We start from the raw sequence: 16,251 nt of genomic DNA on the forward strand, positions 1-16,251 counted from the left end.
GTCTGTTTGTCTGTTTGTTTGTTTGTATCCAATAAACGTCAAAACGGCTGAACCGATCGGACCCAAATTTTTTGTGGGACATCTAGGGTACCCAGGGAAGGTTTATGAATCATCAAAATTTCAAATATTTGTCTCCATCAAAATTCGATCTTCATTAAATTTTTGAAAATTTTGAAAATCCACGAAATTTATGTGAAAATCCGCGAATTATTTTTGTTTTGTTTTACGATGTACACAAAGAGATGGGCGCGAAGCGCCCCCTAAGGCTAGTATTTTAAAATCCCTCCCATTGAATACAAAACTTACCTACAAAGGATGTGACATTAATGACAACGTATGAATCATGATTTAAAACATTTCTGGTTGAATTCTATCTGTTGTCTTGTGATATAGTCTTACAATTATTTACAAAATACAAGTTTCAAGTTTTTTATTCACCTTTCAACGTCATTTAGACCTCTTGCATTCGGGTCAAAAAAGACAATTGCCTGAAGAAAAAAACATAAATATTTTATCTTTAATTTTTTCAAAATTTTGTTCATTAATCGTTAATCTAATCAAAAATGTGGAAAATATTGTTGTTATAGTTTGAAAATTGAATTTTTTTAACAATCCATTGCTTCTGAAGCAAAATGCGAAAGTCATTTTCAAGAGAACCGACGCGACAGTTGAAAAAAATAAAGAAGATTATAGCTGTCTCTTTGAAAGGGTACAGTTCTGAAAGTGATTAAAAAATCCAAGATTTAAAAATAATAAAATTAACTTTAGTTCAATGTGTAATTAGGAAAATTTTTGTTTCACCTTTAAACAAGCAAACTCAGTTTCATCCATTTGAGTTATCTAAAGAAAAAGATTTAGATTTTTTTTACAATAAATTGAAATTTCGATGCAATATGCTTCGTTGAAACTGTAATGACGACCTTAAAACCTGCTAGAAATGTACGTTTGAAGGTTGAATTTTTTACAGTTGCCTTGAATACGTTATGATATGGCAAAGAAAAAAAGCTTACAGTGGAAGGGAACCAAGATTGCAAGCAAAAGTCTAAATAAATGCAATAAAGTTGTATCTACTCTCAAACTCTTTAAAAAAAAACACCTTAAAAGGTCCAATAAGTTCGTTCATAACCCGTATTCCAATATCTCGCACCACATGATCCTGAAGAAAACAAAAAAAGGTTAATATTCAATTTTATTGTAAATAATATTTTAAATCCAGAGGCAATTTATAATTTAACTTTTTCAAAATTTGAGATGGGCGGAAATTTTCTAAATAATAACTATCTAAAGAGATCTTGGCGACTTTTCTTTTAAACGATTTTGCAGATTTAGTTTCTTTCAGCTCTAATTCAATTGAATTCCATATTTTTGAATAAGATGTTTACTAAAGGTTTACTAGACCTGTGTTTCTGTAACCCAGGGTGCTCCCCAGTCCCGGATATCCCGAGGTATTATCATATCATTCCCAAGCAGGAGAATATTCTCCAAATTCAAGGAGCGTCGTGCCACCCCCAACAGTAGGTGTTCACCTTTAGAATAAAACTTTAAATAAGTGTGATATTTCGGACAATTGTACACAATATATAGTGAACATAGGTCGGAACTTTTGTATGGAGTATCATTAATATTAAACGCTTGAACTCGATATCTAATGTGATCACTTTTAAATTTGAGGGGCAATGGTTGATTCCTCAATAAAAGATAGCCATGCAGGGTATGACCATGCACTATGGCCTACGGGATATACTAAAGAGAGACTGAGTTTAATTTCTGCATTAGATGGAGATCAATGCTTGATCCTGAGACACAAAACACAAGATCTGATGTTATATGAAATAGAATTAATTTCTCTTATTTCAAGTATTGTAATCATGGTACTGATCATCTGATGGAAAATTAAATCTTATCAATTTGAAACAGATAAAAAAATGCATTGTAATTCCCGGGATCAAGCATTGATCTCCATCTTATGCAGATCTTAGGATTAATCTTATTCCTTTCCGATATCCCGTGGTGGTCATACTAGCTGCTGGAAAATGTAATTGACGGATTAATCCTCAAAGTGTTTTTATTGGATATCGAAATCAAGCATTCAAGATGGAAGATATTCCTCACATAATTTCGACCTCTCAAGCTATGCAAAAATGAATATTGATTAAAAGAAATAAATTTCGGTGTTTATTCTGAACTTTAAGTCAAAGAGGTTTGTGTAAACCTCCTCTACTGCAAATATGCATTTTCAAAAATAAACAAGAAATAACTATGAATTACCTAATTCGGGTAACTCACATAGTGGACAAAATAAATCAAAGCATTTATGCCTGTGTGTATGTACTCAGAAGAATGAAAAGGGGAAAATGAATTTAAACATTCATGCAAATGTGAGATAAGTTGAGATATTTGAAGTTTTAGAATTCAATAAAAACTGTATTATAAATTTCTTTTAAAGTCTAAAATAATATCAAAACAAAAAAATCTATGTTAAGTATCTTTTTTGGCAACAGTTAAATAAATAAAATTTACAAATTAAAAACGAAAAAAAAAAACTCATTTGAAAGTAAAACCTCGAGTCTCCAGGTTATCTACCTCATCGTTGTCAGGACAAAGATTTAAAGGGTACCGTTGTGAATCGGTCATGCCTTTCTACATATGGAAAGTCATTTGAAATTACGCTAACTGTCCCTTTCATGTGTTGACCTGCATGAGCTCTAAGAAGGGCAACTTGATCATCAAGAGTGAGCTGGCTAAAAGCAGGAATATATTTTGCCCATTCCACTAGGATCAGGAGCTGCTGCTTCATACTCTCACCTTTACCATTATCATTATTATTATATAATTTATTTTTATTGTCATTATTATCATTATTATTTGTTTTTTATTATTATTAAATTATCATTATTATTATTATTTTTATTATTGGTATAAGTATTTAACCTATGTCTGGTATAGAAGCTAGACGCTTGGTATTAATCTCATATTCGCTCAGTTCATGACAAATCTCAAATGCATTATTTCCCTAAGTAAATAACACACTTAGCTAGACAGAAGGAGAGGGTCGAATTTATGCATTATTACATGTACGACTTTGTGTCCTCGAGGTATCTCCATCTTTGATTTTAAGTATAAAACAAACAAAAAATGTGCAGGTTACTTACTATAAACTCCAGACCTGTTTGTTTTTCTAAAAATCCCTTCAATAAGAGGAGTTTTAATATAACATGAAATTGACTTAACTTGACGTGATAAATACAACTAGAACAATTGAAGATATGTTGCCATCATTTGTAATTCACGTCAAACTAAAGTTAATTTCACGTAAGATTGAAGTCTTATATGTTATTAATCAAAATTCCTTTCATTGAAGGCTTATTGAGAGAAACAAGTTTTTATTTTCTAATAAAAACTGGTGATATATCGCATAAACTTCACCTTCTCCTTCTACCTTCTTAGTTTGCTGTTAATGAATCGAAAAAAATTATAATTTAGATTCTGGAGAGAAACAAAAACCATAATATACTTGTTTTTTACTTTAGGCAAATTGCAAACGCCTATTCATTCAAGCGTATGTCTCCTTTACTTAAATTAGTTTTTTTCAATGTTACAAATCTTTAAAGTTTGATTCACTTTTGGAAAGCCCTTTTTGAAATGCATTTGTGCAAAATATTTGCAAAATTTCTTCACAATTATTGTGCAATCTACTTCTTTTTGTTTTGTCAAAGAGCTATAGAATATCGAAATCCAATGACTGGAAATGGGCTTAAATATAGATTTAGTCTGGTAAAGGTAAAATAAGGCATTCAGGCAGTAGGTTAGAGCCTGAAGTGATGGGCATGCGTTAACTAGAAAAGTCAACAAATTTTCACAACCTTAGACCAACGTTTTTGTTGAGTCAGCTTGAACAGGATAGGCTTAATTTCATCATTTAAACTCATAGAAAAGTATGGAATTGTTTTTACAAAAGAGAGTAGTTGACCCAGCAACAGCTGGTACAACAATCTTGAATTGAACAAGTAATAAATATTATTTAAATAACATTATCTATACTTCTCACTACAGCCCCACATGCTAATGAGAGAGAACAGAGACAAAAAAACAAACATGTCTGAGAGGTGGGATATTTTTGTACTGGTAGAATATTTGGTTCAAACTTGTAAACGGTTATTTACCTGTCTTGACAAGACCTCAGCGTTAAGCAAAGTTTTAACTGAGAGGCCGTTTTGACCGTTTAATCCGTCCTCTGGAGGCTGCCGTCGGGTACTTATCCTATCCCTTTCATTCTAGAAATGAATATTTATTTACTTGACAGGTACTTATCCTACCCATTCCATTATAAACATTAATACTTCTTGACTTTTCAAGTATTTATCCTATCCCTTTCTTTCTAAACATTAATACTTCTTGACTTGTAAGGTACTTATCCTATCCCTTTCATTCTAAACATAAATACTTCTTGACTTGTAAGGTACTTATCCTATCCCTTTCGTTTTTACACATAAATAAACCTTGACTTGTCAGGCACTTATCCTATTCCTTTATTCTAATCATAACAACTTAATGACTTGTCGGGTACTTATCCTATCCCTTCATTTCGTTCATAAATACTTCTTGACTCAGGTACTTATCATATTCCTTTCATTCTAATGATATATACTTCTTGACTCAGGTACTTATCATATTACTTTCATTCTAATGATATATACTTCTTGACTCAAGGAACTCATCCTATACCTATCATTCTAAACATAAATACTTATAGACTTGTCAGGTACTTATTCTATACATTTCAGTCTAAACATAAATACTTCTTGACTTTTCAAGTATTTATCCTATCCCTTTCATTCTAAAAATAAAAACTTCTTGACTTGTCATGCACTTATCCTATCCCTTTCATTCTAAACATAAAAACTTATTGATTTGTCAGGTACTTATCCTATCCCTTTCATTCTAAACATAAAAACTTATTGATTTGTCAAGTACTTATCCTATCCCTTTCATTCTAAACATAAAAACTTATTGAATTGTCAGGTACTTATCCTATCCCTTTCATTCTGACCATAAATACTTCCTGACTTGTCAGGTGTTTATCCTTTCCCTTTCATTCTGACCATAAATACTTCCTGATTAGTCAAGTACTAATTTTTTCCCTTTCATTCTGACCATGTATATTTTACTTGTATTTAGGGATGTTAACGTTTACATTTTTTGTAAAACGATCGTTTCGTTTTGAAAACGATCGTTTGAAATCGAAAATGAAAAAATCATTTTTAAAACGATCGTTTTTTCAAAAAGTTCGTTTTTTTATATGTTCGTTTTTATAAAACTCGTCGTTTCTTTAACGATCGTTTAACTTCATGTATGATGACATAAAAAAGATGCATGTAATTTTTTTCCAAAAACGACCGTTTTTCCAAAAACGACCGTTTTTCCAAAAACGACCGTTTTCCAAAAACGACCGTTTATATAAATTTCGTCGTTTCATTAATCATCGTTAACGACAACCCTTCGTTAACGATCGTCAACATAATTTTCATACATTTTTTTTCTCAAAAACGATCGTTTTTTTAAAAAAAATTGTATAAAAACGGTCGCAAATAGTTTTTATTAAAACGATCGTTTTCAAAAACGATCGTTATTTTCCAAAAACGAAACGGTCATTTTAGAAAACGATTGAAAAACGAATCAAAAGACGATCATTTGTCGATCGTTTTCAAACACGATGAACAACCCTACAGTGTATTTGACTTATCAAGTTTCTACTCATTCGCCTTATTTTATCAATTCAATTTGAAATACTTATTCTTTAACCTAATTGTTGTCAAGCTTATCAAATTTAAACGTATATTACAAGTACGTCCACCTAGTCTTGCCAGTTTCAAAACTTGTTCAGTCATTTTTTTTTCAAATATTATCGGAGATACAGGGTGTCCCACGAAACATGACAGTTGAAGAATAGTGTGGAATGTCGTCTTCCAAATACTTGATTAGATTTATAGACATTTTGCAATCTAGTTCGGTAGAAAAATCTTTTACTCAAATATATCTTAATCTGGAATCGATTTTACTATAATAAAACTACCATATAATGTTTATTATTATTTTCTTGGTATCAAACAACTTAAAAAATTATGGAAGAACACGTTTTAAAATATCTCCGGTTTACATTAACAGCACAAAAAAAGGCAGATCACATTTTGGAAATGTCGTGACTATGAAAATTTAATGATAATGTAGAATTAAGTTGACTGCTGAATGTCGAAAATAATTTCTATTCTCGACAACGACTTTCATAAGTCGTCTTTCTACTGTATAGTTTTGCCCAGTTAAACCTCATTGACTAAGTTAATTGAAAAACTTATTTCCAGCGCCCAAGAGATGTGGTTCAACTTAGTCTACAGGGTTAAACTACATATCCCCATTATTTAAATCTTGGACAGAATTTAATGAATTTTCTTAGCCTACCGCCGCCGGTTCAAATTTGAATCGATTACCGATTAAAATCCTTCATATTTGAACCGGCAGTAGGTAGTTAAGCGACGTGGCTCAAATTCATTAAATTCGGTCTCAGTCCCATTGCATTGTAAATATTAGACCTGAACTGCCTCTTTCTTCATGCCTGCTTTAAAGCATTTTTTAAGCCTGCAGTATCGGCATTGATTCCTCTTATCCTTGTCCACTGTACAGAATCTGTTAAATCTAAACAAAATTTTCAAAAGTTAATATGTTAGATTTCTCATTTTTGTAAAGAATTATTTATCATATCTTATTTTAGGGAATTTTACCCCTACTTAACCCTAATTTCTCCAATTTGATTTCATTCCCCTACTGCAATTCAACATTCTGTAAACGTGAAGAGTTGTTTTTTTAATGATTTTATTTCTTAAAAGAGAATTTTATATTAAATTGGTCAAAATGAACTCAAAATTCACACTTTTATTATAAACATTGACCGAATTTTAAAATCTGCGTAATTTAAAGATTAATCTGAAATATCCATAGTTATTTTAAGAAGAAAACTCATGAGGCAAATCTAAGATAAACAAATCTAGTTTCACAATCTTGATAGATTTTGATCAATTAGAAGAAATCTTATTCGCTGGTCCATCATTAAATTTCAAATGTCTTCTTCCTTATACTGTAAAAGATATTAAAGAATTTTTGCAGTTTATTTTGTTAAAAAATCAGTTTCTTATTTGTAATTTACTTAAAAAATAATTTTACTATAATATGACGGCCATATACTATTTTTAATAACTCTCTTAGGTATCAAACAATATAACATATTATGAAAGAAGACATTTTAATCTATTCACCAACTAGCTGTCATGTTTCGTAGGACACCCTGTAGTTTTTTGCAAGATATTTCCGTTAGAAGAACTGATGAAACTTTGTTAACAATATCGAAACTATACGGACTAGGTTTCGTAATTATAAAACTTTATTAAGAAATTCCTAAAATTTTATTTGAGATTTCGATTTTTTTTCTTCAAAATTACAAATCATTTCAATCAAAATTCCGCACAATATGTTAGGATATAAAAAGTTGTGAGATATCTGTAACATTTTGCTCATAATTTTTCGAACTTATTTTCTCAATTTCAAATTACTTCAGATATTCTAATAGATTAATGCCCCCCCCCCCCCGCCCCAACTAACCTGCAGCTGTAAGCATGTTTCTTCCTGACACTTCTTCTGAAGAATCCCTTACACCCATCACACGAGGATGCTCCGTAATGTTTCCCAGTTGCTTTGTCCCCACAGATATCGCAGGACGAGTACATCTAAATATTTGATTATTTTCTCAATTGGACTGTTCATATATCGCAGGACGAGTACATCTGAATATAGTTTATTTTCTCAAAGGGACTGTTCATATATCGCAGGACGAGTACATCTGAATATTAGTTTATTTTCTCAAAGGGACTGTTCATATATCGCAGGACGAGTACATCTAAATATTTGTTTTTTTCTCAAAGGGACTGTTTATATATCTCAGGACGAGTACATCTAAATATTAGTTTATTTTCTTAAAGGGACTGTTTATATATTTTCAATTATCTAGCTACACGTTTTCAATTTTTACATTTTAAAAGTTCTGTACACGTAATTTCAATTTATATATGAGTGGTATACCTGATTTACAATGATACACTTTAAAAGCTAATTGTATGCTCAATTATGAAACAGAGGACCAACAATGTAGGAATTGTGAGAATTAAACACTTTTAAAAAGACCTTATATTATATAAAGGTTTTGTTGTATATCGAGCAAACCTAACTTTATAAATAGTTACTTAAGATTACAACAACAGGCCCTTTAATATCTTGTAAAACAAGTATCAAAAAAAGAAAAAAAACCTGGCTGACTTGTGCAGAATCTCCAGGATCAGGTTCATCATTAACGACGCTTGGCACCTCATGTATAGGAGAGGTGGAGAGTAAATGCTAGAAATAAATAAAAAATTAAGATGGATGCACAAAGTTGAGAAAATTTAACTAAAATTTAAATTCAATGAAATGATTATTCTCACCTCAAAGGTTCTGTATTTTTGCCACAAAATTAAATTTACTTGACCCTATATCTTTGTAACTTGAAGGTGTAAACATTTGATACATCAAACTAAGATTATCTGATCAAACATTATTCATAGTTTGAAATGTCTAAGGTCTACTACATTGAGTTTGCAAAGATAGAGGAATTGTAAAATCTAGGATTGTTTAAATGGCTCAGTAATTAGATGTTATTTGCAACCTGATGATGCAGAACTTAGACAATTTAACGTAAGTGACAGAAATTAATCGAAAATATGCCTTATTGTTATATGTGGTATCTATGCTTTATGTGAGGCTTTAAAACGTTTAGTTTTTAAATCGAAATAAAAAATTTCTCGACCATTTTCTTACTCATGTCATGTATGCTGTAGTAATCCACGAGTCATAGTTTAAGAAACTATACATTTTCAAAAATGTTATGAAGATCCATTTTAAATTTCATTAACAGTCCTTTTTTAAACCTGTGAGTTGCTGATGAGATGTGGAGGATGAGGAGAAGGTTGGAGGGAGGTGTACTCTCCAGCTGATGGGGAAATTATCTAAAAAATACACCGGTAAACGGACTGCAGACGGAACTTCAAGTGAACCTTCATAGTACGAGTTATATTTATTTTTGCACAAAAACAAAATATTACAATTATACATTTTAAGTCTTAGCTAAATGGCCGGCGATGCCAGTGAAAAAAAATTGAAGAAAAAAATTCAAATTTTTTTAGGCTTTAACACCCCCTGCAACCCTGGAGTGTCCCCAAAAAAAATTCAGCCCATTTGGTCCAGCCGTTATGGGCCGGCTATTGGCAACAATTGAAGTAAATTCTGTATACTCGGGATTCAAGGCATTCAATCTTAATTTAGAAAATTAGGTATTCTCCATCATCAATGAATAGTCTGACAATTTAGTTTAAAATTGGAGAACACTTGTAAATTTCTAAAATTATGGGTTTGTTTCTTAAAAAAAGTATGAAAAATTCATAGTTTTATGATATTCTTTGAAATTTTATGAGGTTTTACAACAATTTCTATAATTATTTTGGGTTGAATTACTTTAACCAATCAGAAGTGAACATGACTTGAAATTCGAGTAGAGCCCTGTGGTTGGCCATTTTAGTTTTAGTTAGGTTAAACACAATGACAGTATTTCTTTCAACGGTGTAGACTATATCAAACGTTTGAAAATTAATATCATTGATTTGTTTATATTTCTTTCAAAGACTGAAATCTTTGAAAAAAAAATTCAAAATGTTTCCAATTTATCTGAAATTTTATTTCACGCCCAACTCAAGCTCTCATTGTCTTTTCAATATATCTTTGCAACTTGATGCAAGAAACCTTTGATATTTCTTCAGATGTTTTAACTTATAATATATCAATATTAGTAAACAGTTGTAAGTGTACAGTACAGCTAACTGAGCACACAGGTAGGAAACTACAGGGTGTCCCACGAAACATGATAATAGCAAGACGACTTGAAAGTCGTCTTTCGTATTTGAATTTATTTGTGACATTTAGTCTTCTATCTACTTTAACATGTATGATTCTTGAAACAATTATCACATAATTTTCCTAGCCCTGGCATTTCCAAAAAGTGGTCTGCGTTTTTTGTGCTTTCAATATTACCGGAGATATAAAGAGTTTGGTTCAGATTTCAATTTTGTTAAATAAAAGCAAAATTGTCGAAATCTCAACGAAATTCTTCATATCTCGGGCAATAGTGAAAGCACAAAATTGACAGACAACATTTTGGAAATTGCAGGACAAGGGAAATTTTGTGATTATTATCTCTAGAAATTTATTTCTAAAATTAGGTTGACAAATAAACGCAGCAAATTATATCAAAACTCAAGACGACATTCAATTCGTCCTGCATACTGTCATGTTTCGTGGGACACCCTGTATCATCCACCTTGGTTTAACTAGCATAGTGACTCATAGATCCTGGTGTTAAATATCAAACATGCGGTAGCAAAGATATAGGGATTAGAAACTAGAGTTTGAGGCAAGTTTTTTTCCTGCAGTCATATTTCTAATAAACCGAGATAATATAAAATTATTGATTGTTGACTTCAAAGTCGTCTTTGACCTTAGAAATAGTTTGCGGCATTTAACCTAGGTAAGCTGATTTTAGCAATATTTGTTATTAAATTATAAAACAATAATAACATAGCCCTAGACCTGCCATTTCCAAAATGTGGTCTGCTATGTGTTTTTATAACTACCGGAGATATGAATAATTTCGTTCAGAACGAGACATTTTCATTCATTCATTCATTCATAAATTGAAATTCAAACACAATTCTTAATATCTCTGGTAAATTTAAGAGCAAGAAAATGGCAGACCATCTTTGGGAAATGTCAGTACTTAGGTTATTTTGAGATAATTATATATAAAATTAATACAGGGTGGCGGAAACGTCATGTGTGTGCGTCTGTACCAAAAGAGTGTATGTAAAGTTTACCCAACCGAAGGTTTGTACTGCAGGTACAGTACATACGAATCTCGGTATTTGTACAGTCATGGAGAGTCATTTGTTTATTGTTAATTGTTTAATACACATGTAGTATATTATTTATATATTTAAGTCTACATTATAAGCCAAATTTTCATACAAAGAATATAATTTGATTAAAGTTTACAATAAACTAGTTGTAATTCAAGCTTAATAGTAATTGACAACATTGTTCTGCAATTTCCTTGACTGTAGTCATGTTGTATGTCTGTACCAAAAGAGTGTGTGTAAGGTTTACCAAACTTGTATGCAAAGCAGTGCGACTGGCCTTCTCATGCCAGACCAGCGCCATTTCCTTTACCTTTATTCCTATTCCCTGAATAAATATGGCTAAAATCAGGTTACTTGTCGTATTGATTAATGAATGCCGCAAACTATTTCTAAGGTCAAAGACGACTTTGCAGTAATCAATTAATTTACATTTTTCCGGGTTATTTAGAATAGGACTGGATGTGAACCTGTGAATTGCTGATAAGATGGGGAGGGTTGGAGGGAATAATTGAATGATGAATTGATTGATGATGGATCACCGAGGACTGGCCGGGCATCGGTATGAGGCCGCCGCCTAACAAAATTTTTTTTTTAATCGATTCTGCATGATTCACAGTGATTTCCGACAGATATATGCAGTCGTCGCAGAGTACATATCAATATAATGAACACGACTTTCGGTTTCAATTTTGATTTCTACCAAGCCTTCAAACAGCAGTGATACACACAAACAAGAAAAAAAGAGAATCTGTCAATTAGCATCTTTTCTTTGTTCACTAATAAACTTGTAATTTAAGAAAAGCTTAAATAGAAAAGTCGTCTCGATTGTATTGATATAAACGCTGTCCATTAACTATGAAAACCAGGCCGATATTGTAGTATTGCAGTCATTGGACGTAATTTAAACCTTTTACCCGCGTATAGATAGGAATATGAAGACTTAAAAGCTGCAAAAAAGCTTCAATTTCAGTTTAAAAGAAGTATTTGGTAAAATCCTTCTAGCTACTGACCTTCCATTTTGAGAAGACCTCCACATCCCATGACTGAGGTTTCTCCCATGATTTACAACCCCATGACTAACAACTAAAACAAGTAGTTCTAAATGGGACTTTAAAAAAGAAAATATTTTATTTATATTAATCCTTACTTTGTGGCAAAATAAAGAATTATCAATATCTACCAACGAGGTTATAGTGTATAGAGTGATGATGTAAGCTAATCCTTTACTAATTGTATAGGCCAGAGATAAGAGAGTTACAGAGATCGATTATCAGCTAAAATATGCGATATTTTCTACAGCATGCTCTATTGTGTACAAGTACTGTACACGACCAATCCAGGGATATTTAAGGATCATTTGGATACGAAACACAAAATCTTCCAAAAAAGGACTGAATTCACAAATGTTATGTTTCATGTTTAAAATTGGTGCATTTCTTTAAAGTTGTAAAACTTAACTCCTGAATGGGTATTATGTTCAACAATTGACCGTGAGATGTCACTCTAAAAACCTGACGTAAAAACGTAACATGTCGTGCTGGGTCAACTATAGGCCTACGTAGCCCACCCTGTGAAAGAAGATAAGCAGTGTAGTCTGTCTAGTCTGTGAACCATCAACTATACCGAGTTACGTACTGCATATTTGTTTATTATAAGTTGAGTCAGGCCTAACGAGCCTAACCAATAGCAAGAAATATATAAATATTTAGTTCTGACCAATAGTATATCAATATTAGTAAACAGTTGTACGTGTACAGTACAGCTAGCTGAGCACACAGAGCCCAAAACTTAAGACAGGGTATCGTTATGAAAACCAGTTTTGAAACCAGGTATTTTCTCTGTGAGCCTGCGATTGTATGTCGGAAAAACCTTGACAGATTTGTCTCAAGTTTTGATTGTGAACTCGGTAGAACCACGAAGATGTTCTTTGCATGGGTTGACAATTCTAAGATAGGGTGTCCAAACTTCCAAGGTTATAATGCAAGAAAAATTAATTGCAGTTGCGCAATCTCCGCGTACATGTTGATACCAGTTCCCTCTGGGCGGAATTTGTAAATAGGAATAGATGCATCAGTGTTCGTCTAGTATCAGAGGAAGATAAGATCATTTGATTTTTATAATTCGCATAATAGTTTCCTATGACCAGAATATTTTATCGATTTTTTATGTGAACGATGAAACCCATGTCAGGCTTTGACATCCGTCTTGTGCTTATATTACCGCCCAGAGACAGTACACTGCAGTACAAAAGATGCGTACACCTCTGAAATAACTTTCCTTGCATTATAATGTTGGGGTTTCCCACGAAAGCTGACAGTAGAAAGACGACTTGAAGGTCGTCTTCAAAATCATTGAAATAATTTATTGCATTCATTTGTTAACCTTCTTTTACATGCACGATGTTCAAACAAAATTCTCCTAGTTCTGGTAATTCCGTATTTCCATCAGATTTCGATTTATTAAATAAAACACTATAATTGTGAAAGCCTGAATAAAATACTCCTGTATTATTGGCGGTACAAAAAATGCAGGCCACATTTTGAAAATGCTAGGACTAGGGGGTATTTTATGATAATTTAACTGTCTATCTGTCTTTAAACATCTATCAATATATATCTATTCTTCAATAACTGTCTAAATGTAAAATCGTCTGTCTATCTGTATTCTACAGTGAATGTAAATAATAATGATGACGTCATCTAACATATAAACATATTTTCTTTTCCCCGGTATTCTGGCAAATAACAGATACAAACTACACAACCTTTTTATCATCTTTCACCAAACTATACTTTAAACGGAATTCAGTTCGGTTGCCGCCACCTCATCATCTGTAGGGCTTGATATTCCATATATTAAATTTTTGTTTTAAACATGCACAATGGATAATGTAATTTTTAATCGTTTTTGAGCTTAAGCCAGGCTTAGATCTTACAAATTATGGTCATTAAAATTTTAAGTAAACTATAGATATTCTAAACTTTAAAACCATAGTTTGAATTAACAAAGGATGCATATTAGGACAAGGTAAAGATGAGCGGCGTAAACAGGAATTATTTCTTCTCGAGGCTAAGGTATGAAACTCTCTAAACACCCATATCCCTTTCCCCCTGTATACGCCTCTGGTAGAGATATCAGGATTAGAAAATCAGTGCTTGAAAACAATGTCCAGAGCTGGGAACTTTTGAATGGTGGATATCGGAATTATGCTTGATCCACTCTTTTTCTTAATCTTGAGATTAAATAATGCTTGTTTTCCTCTTGTTTTTAAGCTCCAGATTAATTAACTTATTCCATTCTAAAGTTTTCAGCTCAGTTCTTTTAATTTTTTTGGTTGCCTTTATCCATTAATTTAAAATCTTAGAGAAATTTGGACCATATTTGAAGTAATTTTTTTGCATTTTACAAATTACGAAAAATTTGTATGTTTTTTCAAACTTTCGTCAATATTTTTATTATTAGACATTAATCAACACAAAAAAAATTAATCTGAATATTCATAAATATTTAAGGAAAATAGCCCATACAATTTCTTAAAATATCCTGCAAAAATGTAAGAAAAAATACCGAATTTCAGGAGACTTTAACGTCTCCTTCTCTTAAACACCTTTGACCCTTCCCTCGGTGATATCAAAGTCCGAACTGAAGGAGAGAGATAAAGAGATATGCTCTCACATGTGATAGCGCAAATTGATAGATAGATAGGTTGACTGATAGATAGATAGATGAATCAAACATATATATTGATAAATGAGAATTAAGAAAAGGATGCAAAGGACCGATGAATTGATCCAGTAAATAGTTATCCTGTGATACTTATTTTACAATAATGATTGTAGTAAATACCCTACTCTATAAAGGTTTCTTGGAGCTGTATCTATCCAGGTATAATTCAGTTTCACCTAGCTAGCAATGGCACAATCTCGTCAATCAATTAATGCCAAACCAATGTGCATGACCAGCTCTCAATATCTACAGGGACACAAGCACTTAATCGATCAATTCCAAACCAATGGGAACAATAAGCTATCAATGTCTACACGGATTCACACGCACTTAATTGATCAATGCCAAACCAATGGGCACGATATCATGAGCTATCAATGTCAACCGGACAATAGCTCGTATTAATGCCAATTACCATAGGCAAAACCAGGATACCGGGCCGCGCAACGGGCAAAGTGTCAGCGAGCAAATTTTTATTATACAAAATTAGGCGCCATTTCTAAGTTAACTTTGTGACCTCGTAGCTTCTCTAGTTTTGACTTTATGCAAGGATTAACAAAATGTATTCAATTACATTTTAGAAATTCAAAACATTATTTTCTACTAAATATCTCTGGATAGTGTTCCTTGACAGATTACTTTAGTTTGGTGTGAGCTGGAATTGTGTCCCTTGACAGATTACTTTAGTTTGGTGTGAGCTGGAATTGTGTCCCTTGACAGATTACTTTAGTTTGGTGTGAGCTGGAATTGTGTCCCTTGACAGATTACTTTAGTTTGGTGTGAGCTGGAATAGTGTCCCTTGACAGATTACTTTAGTTTGGTGTGAGCTGGAATTTGTCCCTTGACAAATTACTTTAGTTTGGTGTGAGCTGGAATAGTGTACCTTGACAGATTACTTTAGTTTGGTGTGAACTGGAATAGTGTCCCTTGACAGATTACTTTAGTTTGGTGTGAGCTGGAATTGTATCCCTTGACAGATTATTTTAGTTTGGTGTGAGCTGGAATTGTGTCCCTTGACATATTACTTTAGTTTGGTGTGAGCTGGAATTGTGTCCCTTGACATATTACTTTAGTTTGGTGTGAGCTGGAATAGTGTCCCTTGACAGATTACTTTAGTTTGGTGTGAGCTGGAATAGTTTCCCTTGACATATTACTTTAGTTTGATGTGAACTGGAATAGTGTCCCTTGACAGATTTTTTTAGTTTGGTGTGAGCTGGAATTGTGTCCCTTGACAGATTACTTTAGTTTGGTGTGAGCTGGAATTGTATCTTTCGACAACTTTAGAAAAAAAGGAAAAGTTGCTGAATAGAATCAAGCAGCCGGCAAGTTGTTACATGGAAATCAGCCACTGGCAAGTTCATAGAATTAGGGAAACCGGAAAAGGGTTGAAAATTAGAGTTTGTCGCAAGTAATTATTTTATTAATGCTTTGAAAAGTTTTTGAAATGTTCCTTTGAGAGATGTATTTAGAATCTGAAACT

At 32.4% G+C, this 16,251-nt stretch overlaps 1 protein-coding gene across 1 annotated transcript; it reads right to left on the reverse strand.

Annotated features, from left to right (window-relative positions):
* Positions 1–389: 389 nt before the first annotated feature.
* LOC111699334 (hepatocyte nuclear factor 4-gamma) lies at positions 390–14,719 on the reverse strand. The gene is made up of 14 exons (XM_023469979.1): positions 14,613–14,719; positions 12,056–12,128; positions 11,513–11,619; positions 9,009–9,086; positions 8,353–8,439; positions 7,651–7,775; positions 6,588–6,690; positions 4,164–4,274; positions 2,932–3,013; positions 2,695–2,805; positions 1,399–1,526; positions 1,097–1,156; positions 802–840; positions 390–488 (listed from the first exon to the last, which is right to left on the reverse strand). The coding sequence occupies exons 2-14, from the start codon at positions 12,102–12,104 to the stop codon at positions 435–437; spliced, it is 1,134 nt and encodes a 377-aa protein (XP_023325747.1). The 5' UTR covers positions 12,105–12,128; positions 14,613–14,719; the 3' UTR covers positions 390–434.
* Between the last annotated feature and the right edge of the window lie 1,532 nt (positions 14,720–16,251).

The sequence above is a fragment of the Eurytemora carolleeae genome, unplaced genomic scaffold, assembly GCF_000591075.1.
Source record: "Eurytemora carolleeae unplaced genomic scaffold, Eaff_2.0 scaffold344, whole genome shotgun sequence".
NCBI lineage: Eukaryota > Metazoa > Arthropoda > Copepoda > Calanoida > Temoridae > Eurytemora > Eurytemora carolleeae.

Coding starts and splice junctions, on each gene's coding strand:
- LOC111699334 (XM_023469979.1), bottom strand. CDS start 12,104: ATGGGAGAAACCTCAGTCATGGGATGTGGAGGTCTTCTCAAAATGGAA. Junction 4,275..6,587: donor TGAAGAAAGAGGCAGTTCAG/GTCTAATATTTA, acceptor ATTCATTTCTAG/AATGAAAGGGATAGGATAAG. Junction 489..801: donor CTGAGTTTGCTTGTTTAAAG/GTGAAACAAAAA, acceptor TTTTTTCTTCAG/GCAATTGTCTTTTTTGACCC.